Below are 15531 nucleotides of genomic sequence, written 5' to 3'. Positions count from 1 at the left end.
GTTTTGCTAGTTAACTTTAAATGTTTGAATAATTTTGAAGAATTGGACTCTAGTCTTGCTAGATACCCGTTCTTCATTTACACAGAAATCTTGTCTGGAGAAGTATTGGGAGGATAAACATGTGACATGCTCTATATTTTAAAATAGTGGGATGCCATATACATTCAAATCATGTTCTGTTGCAGACTAATAATTGAGAGAAAAATGATAGATAGCCCTGAAGCAATTAACCAGGAACATTTTCTCAACAGCCCAGATCTAACATGGAGGGATATGCAGCACTTGGTAGTGTGGACCTCAGAATACGATCCACTGGCTGGAAATCCAGGATGGAAAAAGAATGGAGCGGGACTGATGGTCAACAGTCGATTTGGGTTTGGACTACTCAATGCCAATGCATTGGTAGATTTAGCTGATCCCAAAAGATGGAAAGGTGTACCAGAAAAGAGAGAGTGTATTGTCAAAGACAAAAGCTTTGAACCAAGGTAAGAATTTGCAGTAACTAAGCTTATGTCTATCTTAGTAAAGCCTGAAGGATAGTATTCTGCACAGATTGCTCTGAACCAGACTCAGAGATTTTTTTTTTATTCATTTGGTTTTGTCTTACTGTATTCCTCAGGGGCAGGCAAGCAGCGTTGGTTTGCTTGCTTTTTTTAGTGTAAGACTGATGGAAATTACTAGCATGAAGCCTTAACAAAGAATAAGATTATTATGTCTGCCTGTGCAGCCAGCCTATGGATGGGTGGTACTGTGAGGGTGAACCTGATCAGAGAAGATATAAATGTTTAGTCTGCTATCAGAAGATGAATAAAAAGATACCAAAGTCTCCCAGGGATTTTTTTTAAAAAAACATCTGTAATTGGTCTTAGCAATTCTTCTCCTGTGACAGGCACAGTATATGTTGAAATCAAGGTGATATATTGAGCTGTAGTCACATCCATAGCACATCTGTGATGAAACACAAGAGTCTCAAAGGCTCACTGAGAAGACTTAGCAGCCACATTCACAAGTGCTCCCAGCATAGTGAGCCTAAACTGAGCTCAACATACAGGTATTTACAATTAGTCACTAAGCTGGTTAATCAATAAAGATATCTAGACCGGTTTTGTCTCCACTTGTTCACTTACGGATTTGTTGTCTAGAAAAAATACAGCTATTTCAAAGATTGATATTATACTGTATGAGTGCACCAAAAATCTCTCTGTAGAAACATATTACAGTGTTTTGGAGTGTCACTGCTTGGTAACCTTATTATTTATGCTATTTTACTGTCAATTTGGTTTTATGAGCTCTCTCCTTTCCACAGAGTGCTGATCCAGTACTGATGTATAAAATACTTGCTGTTTATATATTTTTATTGCAGTCCTCTATGTTCCATTATAAAAGCAAAGATCCCAAGATTCTGAGTTTAGAATTATTTATGTGGATATTGAGATACCCCTTTCTCATTAGAAGTAATGGAAATTGTGCAGAGAGAGCTATGCACAGTAGCTCTCTGTACAGAGAATGTACAGAAGATGTAAGCTTTTTTTTCTTGAGATGGCATTGACTACAAAGGGTTAAAAAGGCTGTGCCTGCTGCAGTATTTTAACTCCGTGATAACAGCTCTTCTGGATATTTGAGTGAGGGAACTAAGTATAAGTCTGATACAGTCCTGTGATGTAGCTGACAGCAAAAGCTTTTTTTTTTTGGTCTCTGTGGGACAATGAAGTGTTGACAGAAACCCTCGGTTATCAAACTTACTTGCTTGTTTCCAGGGTGTGTTGCACAAGTCTGTCTTATGCAGTGCCTGTCACTTGGCCCACTTCAGTATTATTTGTGCTTCCAGAACTTCCCATGATTTTTACGTGAGCATTAAAAAAAATAATGAATGTAGAATTTGTCTTTACTTCTTCCTTTCTGATCATTCTGAATGGGTGTTAAATGTGTCATTTGCACTTCACATAATGACCCAGAATCAAAAGTTTCTGTGAGTAATCAAAGACCTCCTGTAATTTTGCCAGATTATTGAGAGCAACTGAGGAAGTCATCATTGAAATTCCCACAAAAGCCTGCGAGGGTCAAGAAAACTCCATTGCATCTCTGGAGCATGTGCAGCTTGAGGCAACGATTGAGTATTCCCGTAGAGGTGATCTTCATGTCACTCTGGTATCTCCATCAGGTACAGGATGCAAAGACACACTTTGTTTGTGTTGCTGGGGTGTATAACATTTATTTCATTAAAAACCACCTCTGTGTTCTTTAGTGGTTTAAAAAGAGCTGAATATATTGTTGGACAAATCTAGTCACCTCTGCCAGGTGCGTGTGAGGACAAAACATCCTGGGGACTAGAGGACTGGTTCTCTGAAAGCCCTTTCCAGCCTTCACATGTTCCAGGTTATTTTTGTGAGAAGAGGTTTGAAAATCATACTTCAGGAAATGAAGGCACCGCTTCTCATATGTTTTCATTCTGGCAACAGGACCATTCCTGTCAGACAACAAATTATAGTTCAATAGTGCTTATCAGCCTTACTGTGGTTTAACAAACTAATGGAAAACAGGGTATCTGACTCCCTAGTTTTCATGTAACTGTGTCTCCCCATTGGTGTATTTAAAAACACAGTACCTCTGTTAGGCACCTTAGGACAATGGTACTAAACGTACTAGAATATGGCAAGCTATCTTGACAATGCCCTGAAATAACACCATAAGGAAAAAAAAAAAGAAAGGAGAATGAGTATTAACAACTTTGTAGAGAGTAAGATCTGTTAAATCAACTGATATTGTTAGAAAAAACAGACAAGCTTTCAGGTATGAATTTAAACATCAGGCCAATCTAATTTACTGATATTGAAGGCTAATCTAGTAATTCACAGATAATAAACCAGTAGAGCCTTGTTCATGTCATTATTGCAGGACCTCACTAGAGGGTGAGATCTAGAGGTTAAGATAGTGGAGGGTGAGATAGAGGGTGAGATCTAGAGGTTAAGAAGTGAGAGATAACCCTCACTAGAGGGTTAAGATAATGTACATACACTGTATTTCCAAACCGTGCCTTGTCTGGGATATCTTTTAAGTCTAACCTTAACTCCTCTGTTAAGGAGCTTCTCTGCTCCTTATTATGTAAATATAGCTCCCTTGCTCTCTCCTTATATGCAAACAAGCACAACAAATTTCCTACTGTGCAGTAGAATCTCTTCCGCTGCAGAAATACTTTGTGAACTGCAGCATTTTGTAATAGTAATAACAATGCAAATGCATTTCACCCTGTTGGAGTTCCACGCTGCAACAATTTACATCCACTCACCAAAAAAAAAAAAAAAACAGTGATGAATTCAGGGTAAGGCTTTGGTTTCACAACACTGTGTGAGCTGGTTTGCCTTCAAAACTTCCATCTCGGAAGTTTCCTGAACTGTTCATCAGTGGAGAATACTGTTTGTGTCTGACCTCTGTTTCTTGTGCTTCTTTATGTGCATCCACTACTTTCTTGTGTTAGAAATTGAACACTAAGCAAGATGTACCTTTTTAGCGTGACCTAATGTGATAGTTTTTATGCTCTTAAATACTGCTGTGAAAATAATTAAAGAAACCACTGATCAGAAATAGCATGTTTCCCGTTCCACAAGCCACTGTTAAATAGTGTATTTTCCAGGTTACCTATGCACTAGATAGTGTGCAAGCTGAGCAATGTGAAAAGTAAAAGCGGATATGTATGAACAGTCACTATTGTTGATCTTGCACTAACACAGGGACCAACACTGTCTTACTGGCTGAGAGAGAGAGAGATAAATCTCCCAATGGCTTTAAGAACTGGGACTTCATGTCTGTTCACACGTGGGGAGAGAATCCAACAGGCACCTGGGTTTTAAGAATTACTGATGTGGTAAGTATGTCAATATGTTAACTGGCTATGTTTGGAAGCGAACGCAGATAAAATGATCACTAACCACTACCAAGCATGTTGAATAGTGAGTCTTCTCATAAAGCAAGCTACAACAAGAGTTTATTTATACTAAATATCCATCTGGATTAAAGATAAAGAAAAAAGATAGGGTCAGATTTTCTTGTTCTTTACAAAAATGCAAAGGACCATCCTCATTTCACTGACATGTACCTGTCAAAAGAATTTCATGCCTATGTTTTCCACACATTATATGTCACTGAAAGAAATCACTTAATATGTGATTCATGGAGTGACATATGTAATCGAATTAACATATGATTAACAGCAAATTAGGCTTTTCTGCAGAAAAGAACACAGGACAGATCTAGTCTTCTCTTAGTGCATGTGCATAATTTTCATTAACTCAAAACCTTTTGAATTAATGAATTTCTGGTGACCTCAGAGATCTATTCTGATGTATACCTTTCCCTAACTTCTCTCTTAGAGTAGTTACTGCTGAACAACGTTTAAGGATTAAAGCCAAGAAATCTACAGATATGAGATAAATAAGTTTACTAAAACCACCAGGGGATATGGATTACAACAGTGAGACCTCAGAATAAGGCTGCTTGATACGCAACTGAAAAATCATTCTCTTCAACGAGAGGGTGATCAAGCGCACTCATCTCTGGACAATTTCATTGAAGTTGTCTGTTAATAAGCTTGTCATTAGGGGTCAGATCCTGCCAGAAGCTGAATGCTTCCTATCAGACACTGAGCCTCCAACCCCTATTGGCCTCAAATTGTAAACAGGAGGATAATGCCAAGTACTTAGCAGAAGGACAAGGCAGTGGAAGTAAATATTATTATCAGCAGTGTAGTGTTAATACTGCAGGCTTATGGATAACCCCATGGTTACAGATACCTGCTCTTTGTAATTAATGTAATGCATTTTTGGGAACAAAGTTAAGAAGAGCATTTTGTTTGTAGTTATCTTTCATTTTCCATTTTCAAGTGAGAGGTACCTGAAACTTAGAATAAACAAAGCTTTTTGTCCTCAAGAGGTAATGCACTCTTTCCTCAGCTTGTAGGGTTTTGTGATTCCTGAAATAAGTTTTCACATTAATGACCCTAACTGAAATCACAGATTCCCATGCAGAGTTACTCATAATTTACTTGTCATGTAAATTGTGTATGTAAACTTTGGTATAGACTTCTATTAGAAAAGAAGGGCTTCAGCAGCTGTCTTCAGTCACTAAATGACTGAGCAAAAATTCTGAAAGAAGCTTTGGTAAAATAAAATTTCAGTTTTCTCTGTGCTTATCTCTTCCACTTTCCACTATTTAAATACTGCTGCCAAAACTAATGGACAAAGCATTTGTTGCTCACTTCCACAAGCTGTGTTTTAGATTGCTATTGTATACCGCTACAGAATATTATTCCAAATTACTATTCCAGTAGTTACTTTTGTGAGGAAATTGCCAAGAAATGGCTTAGTGAACAAATACTAATAACACAAAATACTACTTTGGTAATTTTTAGCATTCTGTGTTATGACAAAATTCTATTGATGCTTACGTGATTAATTAATAATTATGTTGCATCAAAATGTGAATATTTGGAGTAGTTAAGCCATTGTATTAAATCCCACTTTCTGATATATCCTGTCTCTAATCTATCAGTCTTTTGGTGGTTATAAGTCATTGTCTAAATTTAGATATTGAAAACCTATAATTTATTTTAGTCACTTCTGTCTACTTTACCATCAAGCATCCTGTTTCCTCTTCTTATGTCCTGAGAACCTCTGCTAATGCCATGTTTGTCCTTTAGTCCAGAAGAATACAAAATGAAGGAAGGATTGTAAACTGGAAATTGATTTTGCATGGCACTGCTACCCAGCCTGAACATATGAAGCAGCCACGTATATACACATCCTACAATGCTGTGCAGAATGACAGAAGAGGGGTGGAGAAGATGACAGACTTTGTAGAGGTAGTGTTACATTAATTTTTTTCCTTATGTATTTTTCAATCTATAAGAAAATGATATTTTTTCCTGGTAAGAAGACACATATTCATTCTGTATTCATTTCATCTAGCACCTGGCCACTTCTGAGTTGTGTGTTGTAATTTTATCCATGTCAACAACTGATATTTTTATTACTCTCTGTTTTCATACACCAACGTCTAAGAGTTTTAGGATGGTAAGAGGATATTGCGACTAAAGCAGTAAACTCAATAGCTAATGCAGCTGAGTGGTACAAGGGGGGAGGAAAACAGCTCTGACAGACACACTGAATTTATGTAATTCTAGTGAGAACAAGTGTTGCATCGAAAAGGAGCTGTGCCTGCTGGAGTGTTTCCAGGGAGTTTGGAAGGAGGTTAGTAACAAAAGACATGACAAAAGTCAGGGACTCACTGATTCAGAAGGTTTGGTTAAGCGGATCTGTTGCTGCTAGCTCCTTTGTCACCCCTTCTTTACCTTTCAGGTACAGTGCTCTAAACATACTCCAGGCTTCTGAGAGTGGCAGTGGGTTTCTGGATGCACAGGATGATAGTGTTGTACATTTTCACAATGCTTGATTATATCAACATCTTCGGAATACTTTATTAATCACATCACATCAATTTGCCTTGCCATTAAGTAATTAGGATGTCCATAAAGTATAGAGAGATTAACCTTCCTCAGCCAGGTTATGAAGGAGAAGATTGAGGGAGACATGATTATGGTCTTGAAATACATTAAATAAGTGTCCGCAGGTGTGACAGCCATGTGCAAGAAAATAAATTGGAAGAAAGTAAAAGTGGATTCAGGAGGTACAGTAAAAACCAAATGAAGATAAAATGAGTGTTCAGTTAGAAAGGCAATCCTAGTGTAAATGAGGAAGCTATGCAGCCACATACTACAGTGTCAGTATGGGACGTATAACAGACACTGTTGAAACGAGATCATGCCTCTCACTGACTTCTCTGTACGTCTGTATCTGGCATTAGTCTTCCAAGGTTTCCAAGATATATGTCATGGCCACCCATTAGCCATACTTTACTGCCTTTTCTCAGGTGAGATCATCGACAGAAGTTATATGGAAGCACTGGTTCAGTCATTTTCACAAGGGTATGTGGCACAATCAGAGCTGCCATCACCACTGCATATACTTCCTTCAGTTAGACAGCTGAGGAGCTGTCTCACATAGTACAACCAGAAATATTTCTTAAGGCTGGGACAAATCCTGCTATAAAATGACATGTTGTATCCTGCCAGTGTGGAATCTGAATTTATAATTACATTGTAATTGTATTCCTATGTTGTGGGTGGATTTATACAAGATAGTCCTTTTGATAGTCTCTTTTGTATAATGGTCTAGTTCTTTTCTAGATGCTAAGTGGCTCCTGAATGAAAAAATAGCATCTACCCACACGTAGCTGGAAATCACTAATCAGAGCAAATATTAATCCAGTCAGTTTTTCATTGACACCTAACCTTTTTTATGCTAATCTCTATTCTAGGACCATACCACACAGGAGAACCTGAGTGAAAAGCCCAAAGTCGCAGAAGATACCAGTAGTAGCACTGACAAAGCAGAAGATAAAATCCCATCAGAGGCTATGCTACATTTACTGCGAAGTGCTTTTAGCAGACAGATGGCTCAGAAGCAACTGCCAAAGAAGACTGCAAGTGAGAAGTTAAATATTCCATATGAACACTTCTATCAAGCCCTCGAAAAATTAAACAAGCCCTCCCAGTTGAGAGACTCAGAAGAAAGTCTGTACAGTGACTACGTTGACCTTTTTTACAATGCCAAACCATACAAGCATAGAGATGATAGACTGCTGCAAGCCTTGGTGAATATTATAAATGAAGGAAACTAAACTATAGGGTATGGCACTGAGTTGGAAATATTCATTCTCCCCACCCCACCTGTAGTTTTTTTTCAGAAGTCTGCTGTATGCTCTAGTTGTGTGATTGCTGCTTTGATTGCTTCATATTTAATACACATATCAAGGAGGGGAAAAAACGGGTGTGGGAGGATAAGGCAGTAAACTGATGCTTTTTAGTAGTAGCTTTTTTCAAAGCCTTTCTTCATTACCATCAGAGTAGATTTGCCCCCTCAGGCATGAAATGCAATAGTATTCCCCTGAAAACCCTAATGCTCTATTTTAAACAATTTTCATGTTACTTCTTCTTCCACCCTATTCACTTAGCATGCAGTAGGATTCAAAACCTGAATTACCAAGCAGTTTTGAACCAAACTGCAAAAGCTATGGGGAGATACTCTCATCCCTGCATTTGTAATTAATATTGCAGTCTTTCTTATATTTGGCATTTATTCCAGATTTACCACTTGCCGCCAGTACTGCTTCAGTCATAGGTTTTTTGTTCCTTCTCCAAACAACAGTGCTCCCTTTCCCTTCTGTTCTCCCGTAGAGGAGCAGCTGGGAGGCTGAAGTTGGACTGGAGCATCAGTGAGCAGTGATGAAGTTATGCACCATTTAGACTACAGACAGACATACACTAACATAAAAGAGGCCCAGATAAGGCATCCCAGACTGTGCGATGGCATTCTCACCACCTAACTTTAACTACCTAAGTGAAGTGCCTGAATTATGAGCCTAGTCTTTCTAGGCTGTACGTAATTAATGAAGGCAGAGGCTCCTATAGATAGCACTTCAGAGCACTTGTCTAGTCTTTACACTGGTTCTGAGTTACCTGATGGAGTACTGATCTATGTGTGTCAACTGTATGAGCTTTGGGGGACCAACCTCCTACCTATGGAACCTCAGTGACATTTCTAAAGTTAAATGGTATAAATGCCTTCTGAGATGCCTATGTCTGCAGGGGTCAGGACAACAAAGCTGAGATCACTTTGTCCTTTCCTTGAACTGTGACCAAGGTGAAATAGAAAGGATAACTGTACCAGCAAAGTCCACTTAAAGACTGGATCTTGGAGTATCTGTGGTAGATTGTAACATTTCCCAAACATCTAAGAAATTAAGGCAAAATGAATGGGAGAGGTGTGAGATAAAAAAAATACCCTGAGAAGGGACTCGGAAATGGAGGGAAAGAGCACATGGGATGTGGGGGAGGGAGAGGAACAGAAGGAAGGAGAAGCTGGGAGAAGAGGAAACAGAAGTGGCTGTCAGAAAGCAGCAAGGGCTGGCGGCTCCCTAACATTAGCAGTGTACTAGACAAACAGTTTTCCACACATACCTCTTTAAAGCCAGAGTCAAGATTGACATATTATTTTGCTTTTCATAATTTAAAAAAAATAATGCAGTGTTGGATGTCAGAAATCAGAGGGGATCTAGAACAAGGAAATGAAGATTCCCAGGGGATAGTTATCTCATTGCAGTGCTAAAGGGAATCCAAGCAAGTGCTGACTGGTTTGTACTTTTCTTTCTCTCTCATCTACTATAAAAATGTGTTTTCCAGATGTTCTAGAAATATTTGATTCTCCTACACTGTCTATTCCTTAAAATGATGCAAGTGTCTCCAAGACAAGAATTCAGCATTTTGCTCATAATTCATCAGTTCAGATAGAGATTTTTCAAACTTCACACTAAATTTTGTAATTTAAAGGTAAATCTATTTACTGTAACAGTACTGAAGTCTTCTTTGATGGAAAAAGGGACTGCTTAAAGACAACTTTGACAATTGTCTTACCAAACTTGAGATTTAAAAATCTCTGCTTATTCATTCTTTGTGATGGTTTCATGACTATCTTGGGCTTAGTCTGCTTTTTTGCCAGCTTTAAATAGATTGAGCTTAGTTGATTTGAAGAATTCTTCTATATTTCTAGTCCATACTTCAAAGATAATAACTCCACCATTGAATGTCTCTTATACTGAATCGCTCCCTCTCTACTAAGAAATTTGCTTAGAATGAGAAGTGATTAAAAAAATCCCTGCGAGTGGTCCAAATCAGAAAGCTTTCTTGTGCTGTCCCTTCAACACACAAGCTTTCTGGCAATACATAACTACTGAACAAGCAAAATGTAAAAATTTCTAATTGCTGCTGTTGCAGAGTGAGAGCACTAACTTATTTCCACTAATGTTTAATTTTCAGAACTAAGAGTTAATCTCCACGATAAATATTCCCATCTGGTGAGGTAGGACCACTTTTAGTCTGTGCAACGAAGCTCAGAGGCTGGTTCCCTCAGATAACAGCGATTTTAGCCAGTCCTTGTTCAGATACGTTACAGCGAGGAAAGTACTAGCAACATTCAGTCAGCCCTTGAAAGAAGTTTTCAGATTAAACGGGTAGAAAACATAGGACCCTCCTTTGTTTTAAGCTCCGTTCCCATGTTGTAGCCAAAGTTTCATCAGAGGACAAGTTTAAAATCTCTCTTTTGAATGTTTCCAACCCAGAGTAGATTGTACAGGAGTAAATTATTTTTATTGTTAGTCTTTCCTTGGTGCCTGTGTGGGTTTTGTGAAAAATGTAAAAGGAAAAAACAATGTTTTCTCTCAGAATTTTAAATTATATTTTCGTTACAGGTATTTATAATATAGCAAAGATTTTATTGAACAGACAGAATTTTAAAAGGCATAATAAATTATATTAAAGAACCAGATTTTTCTTGGGAAAGAGACAATTTCATCCAATAAAGGTATTTTTTAAAAGGCATGTTCCAACAGCAACTGCAACATGTATGTGATGTGATGTTAAAATTTGTCTACTAGTAGCATAATACAGTGTGTTAGCAGAGCTCAGAGTGTGTGGTCTTAACATTTGTAAAGAAAACAGTAAGATGAAGCCAAGCCATTGACTTAAAAGGACTGAGAAATAGAGTTTAGAATTAAAAATAATGGCTTGAGGAAGTAACAGGGGGTTGGGTGGAGAAAATGTGTAATTTATTGAAAATGAAGACTTGCAGAGGATTTCTTCAACAGGAGTGCTGGAATGCTTACTTTTCACAACTGCCGCCGAAGTAAGATTTGCTGCGGACATCAGTGACAGCAGCACTGTCTGTAATTCAAACCCGCTGGCTCTGAATTACAAGGTTCTGCCTATTTCACATACGGACGTGTGTGTCCGAAGCACTACAATGAAATAGTACAGTAGAATGAGACGGGGTCAAATGAAATACGCAGGTCTTCACTTTCTTGCATCAAAGCAGCAGCAGTTAAAATATTTGTTGTTTTTTTCTACCCCGCTACTCGCATTTCAAGCCGGTAAAGAAACAAGCCCTTATATACCCTTATATACTGGAAATAGTTGTGGACAACTGCTTTTTAGGAGTAGCTGTTTGCTGGGCCGTACTGAGAAGTGGGCTCTGTGGGGACCACGTAGCCATGCACACAATTTGGGGTGTTGCCTGGGCTGCTCCAACCTACGCGGATGCTCAGACGTGACCAGAAGGATGGAGCCGTCTCCATGAAACCCCCTTGTCCCGCTGTTGGGCTGAAAGGAGATCATGTTTGAGCAAACACTGCGGAGATGTACGAGTCTGCTTTCCAAAGCTTTAACTTCTTGAGGACTTATGGATCATACTTAGATTTAGTTTGCTTCTCAAGTCTCAAATAACTGCTGCTCAATTAACAAAACCTGCTTTGTCAAATGCTGTAAGGTTAATTAAAACTTTTTTTGTGCTTTCAATAAGCTACATTTCCATAGCAGAAATACTTTTAGTAAATGTGCATAGAAAACAGCTTTCTGAAGTAGCGTAAAAAAAGAAATCTAAGTCTACATTCAAGCCATATTAACTAGCTTCTACACCAAACAATGGATTTTCTCTCAAGTTGGCTTGCTTTTTAAATGTCAGGCTGCATTTGAACTTCCTAGTTTTAGCCGTTTTGGGTAATCCAAGCGGAGTCTCTGATCAGTCATACCTTGTAGCTCCAAACTTGGATATTTAGTTTTCGAAAGAAGTGTCCTCTTTCTTACCTCTCCCAAAGTCACTTCGATTTGAAAACAATCATAAGCATTTTCAGTAAAAAGAAAATTATTTTAAGAGAGAAAAGGGGACTTTACAAATACAATACTAGAATTATGCTAGTATCAGAAATTAGGAGTGGATGTAGTCTGTTTATGAAAAGAGCATATTCGCGGGAAGGGGAAACATCTGAAGGTTACTTATGAGCTTTTACGTATCTTACATGCGTATTGCACCGCGGAGGTGACAGCCACGCTTAACTCCATGTGCATCAGAGCAACAGGAGGAGCACTGCCGTCCCTCCTCCTGCAACAGCAAACCAACCTCTGCCACTGCAATTTTCCAAACTTTACAAACCTAAGCATAGTTGGCTCCTGAATTAGTTCAGCTCTGAAAATAATTATAGTTTAAAAATTACAGGATAAAAACCTGGTCATCCTTATGCAACACCACTTTTGTGTTTATGTAGATACAAAATATCTGCACAGCCTAAAACCTTTCTGTCTGATCAAATTTTTCCTTTCAGGAAGTCCATTTCCAGAGCTCCTAGGAACCATGCCATTCACAACAGCATTTTAGAAATGGACAACTCTAGAAATGTGTGTTTTGCTCTGAATCAATTACTTGGCTAGCTAATATTTCTGACTGCAGACAGAAAAGGCTCAAACTCCAACCCTACTAGGCACTAATAGAGATCATTTCAGTAAACATTTTTCTTTTTAATGACACAAGTACTCATTAAAAATACCTCTTCTCTTGTTGCCATTTATGAGGATAATGTAATCAGAAAGAAAGAGAAATTTTGCTTCCAGCGATGCAGTAAATGCCCAGTGGAAAAAAATAGGTCAAATATGTTCCAACTTCCACTAAGATACCAGAGAAAAATAAATAGATAGTATGTGAATATGGGTAGTTATCAGGAAAATATATCTTAATGGTTATATCATTTCAGCTATTTGACTACCTCCAATCAAATGTAGCTGAGCATACATCTCTTTCTTTCTGATGTCATATTCTTTCCCTAAAACAAATTAATTGGTTGCTGTTACATGTACCATTTTGTTTGACTATGCCTGCGTTATCAGTCCGTGTTTCAAACCATAAACATGCAGCATAATACAGTGCCATATATTCTGATAAGGAAATGCACTTAGAACTAAGGACGTGCAGCTTTGCATACGCTGACCCACGAAGCGCTCACGTGAAACAGCCCTGTAACGGTTAGACAAGGAGCAGAGCCATATGCCGGCTCCATCAGACCTAGCGAATTAGTCCTGCGCTTCAGAATAGCGACAGTGTGATGCAGAGCATTGCAAATCCAGGAAGTCATGGCAATGTTCGGTACCACAGTTCAACGGGGAACTCGGTTACCCTCGTGCTAACTTGCGGTTTGTGAGGGACCTATTACAAACTGAGGATTTAGAAAAAACCTGTAGTTATTAGTTTCTCCTCTTTTACACTGTATTTCAGTTACCTCGCTTTAGAGTGGTGCACCGATGAAAGTTCTCTGAAAATACCTCTAGATACTAAAAACACTGCTTAACCAGTGGCTTACACCAGGCTGTCTGAAGTCAACGCAATTCATTGCTTATACCTTTACATGAAAAAAGAGTATGTACATGTTTACCTGACTCCACGTAAGCTCTTTGATGGCAGAACATAGCGACTCTTAGCAGGAAGAGCAAGAAGGAAGAAGACACAGCACTAATTTGCTATAACGGAGTTTAAAGTTAAATTTCAGCTCAGATTTTGCATCAAAGTAGTATTGATAATGCAGGTTGTTTTGGAGGGCGGCAGAGGAGGAAGGGAGATTTGTTCATTTGATAATCCTTTTAACAGCTGAGGTACGTTTTGCCAAACAATTCTGCATTTCTGTAGTTGCACTAATGGAAAAGCAACCCTACTCTTATTATGCAAAAATAGCCATAACTCTGTAGGGAGCTTTGAACGGTTCAGACAGTTGAGTAATGCTGGCTTTGTAAAAGGCAACAGGTAAGTTTTGTATCAGGCACTGTAAATGCTGGATATTGGGTGTCTTGTGAAAACACTGCAGTCAAAATTGCTTCACAGCTTTGAGCGTCGAATTTGAAATTCTTTAGGGAAGGGTGTTCATAGCACTCTGAATATTTCTGTAGATTTCCTTTGAAATTAATAGAAATAGTCTCCTTTAGAGCATCTGTAGGATTCAGAGGTTGTTCTGAGTCACGCGATGGAGGAGACTCTCACGGGGGTACGTAGCAGCTCTCTTCTGAACCACGCGCCTAATTCCGGTGCTGAGTTGACGTGTCTCAAGGTAGGCAGTGTGAGTGCTGTCCTCACCTCCTTCCCCCTCCTGCTGCCAGCCTGGCGCTGAGCCGCGCTGAGCGCACCCGGGTGCAGCTGCTCAGTGCTTTTGAAAAGCTGGGCTGGAGCTGCTAAGCATCCTTTCAGGCCATGGGACTCTTCAGGCTGGTGGTCGCTGCAGAAAATTTACCAAGATCTCCCATTTCAGTCCAAGATTGTTCTCTATAAAGACCCAGGCTTGAGGAAAATAAACTCAGAAAACAATGGGCATTCTTCAGTTCAGCAAGTCGTTTAGGCACGTGCTGCAGGTGATGTAAAACCGTTAAACGTGTGCTTAGTCTTACCCGCTTGCTTAAATCACTCTCCTGTCCTGTTTAAGCGTATGCACGGGATCAAGTACCTGACTGATGCTTGGGTGAATCCGAAAGGATTGCTCCTGCAGGGTACCTCTGCACAGAGTAAGGGGATGTGATGCTAAAGTTCTGCTTAGTTATTGCAAACGTCTGCTTGCAATTCTGTATTAAGCGTCGTGAGTCATGCCTGGATTTCCATGCAGCGTGCAACTGAGTTTCGTGAGTTGCTTACATGGCAGCGCACTGGCTCTCAGCCTAGTACGGTGAATCACTGTCCCTGCGGGAAGTGCATGCTCTTCATCAGGGAGACCACGCTTACGGAGCCCCAGGCAAGCCCTGTGTTTGGAGACCTTGCTTCCATACAGGTTAACTTCATGTTCTTACTAAACATTTCAGATGTTTGGGCATTTCGAACCTGTGTGACCTTAGTCTTCTTATGAAGTTCAGAGAATGCTATCCATTTAATAAGAAGCTAGACCATAGCATATTACAATAATTTAGTTTCACATTACGGTGCTGTACAAATGCACTGGGACTGAAGAACAGTCTGAAGACAGATGTGCTGTTACTTACTTTGACATAAATTTTTACTAACTCCGCTGTCCTTATAGGCTCACTCCAAATGTTCTCATGTACCTGAGAAATGAAACTAGCTGAAAATAACTTGAGTTGGGTGTTATTCTATAGCAGTGGAAAGGAAGAAACAAGAAAGAGATGACAGATTGGAAAGAGACCCAAACAAGAAAGAGTGAATTTTGTGCTTTTTCAGTCTTTTTATTCAAGCCATTTTCAGTTGCATTACCCTGGCTTCAAAGGACAAATTTTAAAGATCTTTCTGCTGCTCATGCTGATGAGTCAGATATAGTTTGTTTTATAACAAAATTCATTGCTTTCTTGATCTCTCATGTCTCCATTTCCTACCAGAATTCTAATTATAAAATCCAAAGCCCAGCATTTCCAGATATTCAAGGTTCATCAGCTCTGCAGTTTGTGTTAATGAGCTCAGTTCCTTGACTTCGCCCCTATAATTTTATACCAACTGAGAGTCTAAGCCATTTCCCATTTTTAGGAACATTCATCAACATGCGCTTACCTCTAGAGATGCTCAGTGTTTACTTTTCTCAGCAAAGCTAACGGCAGTTGCGTCAGCTCAGCTTGTT

The 15531-nt window shown here is 39.1% G+C and overlaps 1 protein-coding gene across 2 annotated transcripts in view; it reads left to right on the top strand.

Moving 5' to 3' along the window:
* PCSK1 (proprotein convertase subtilisin/kexin type 1) overlaps positions 1-10560 on the top strand; it is a 30002-nt gene extending 19442 nt beyond the window's left edge. Inside the window, exons 10-14 of one of the 2 annotated variants that reach the window (XM_075527497.1) lie at positions 252-485; positions 2004-2161; positions 3729-3862; positions 5693-5854; positions 7369-10560. In XM_075527497.1, the coding sequence (XP_075383612.1) occupies positions 252-485; positions 2004-2161; positions 3729-3862; positions 5693-5854; positions 7369-7731 (1051 nt within the window). In that variant the 3' untranslated portion in view covers positions 7732-10560. The remainder of the gene's footprint in view (positions 1-251; positions 486-2003; positions 2162-3728; positions 3863-5692; positions 5855-7368) is intronic. The other variant, XM_075527498.1, reaches the window with a different exon arrangement.
* Positions 10561-15531: the final 4971 nt, after the last annotated feature.

The sequence above is a fragment of the Mycteria americana genome, chromosome Z (assembly GCF_035582795.1).
Source record: "Mycteria americana isolate JAX WOST 10 ecotype Jacksonville Zoo and Gardens chromosome Z, USCA_MyAme_1.0, whole genome shotgun sequence".
Lineage (NCBI taxonomy): Eukaryota > Metazoa > Chordata > Aves > Ciconiiformes > Ciconiidae > Mycteria > Mycteria americana.
This window is presented reverse-complemented; position numbering and strand designations above follow the sequence as displayed.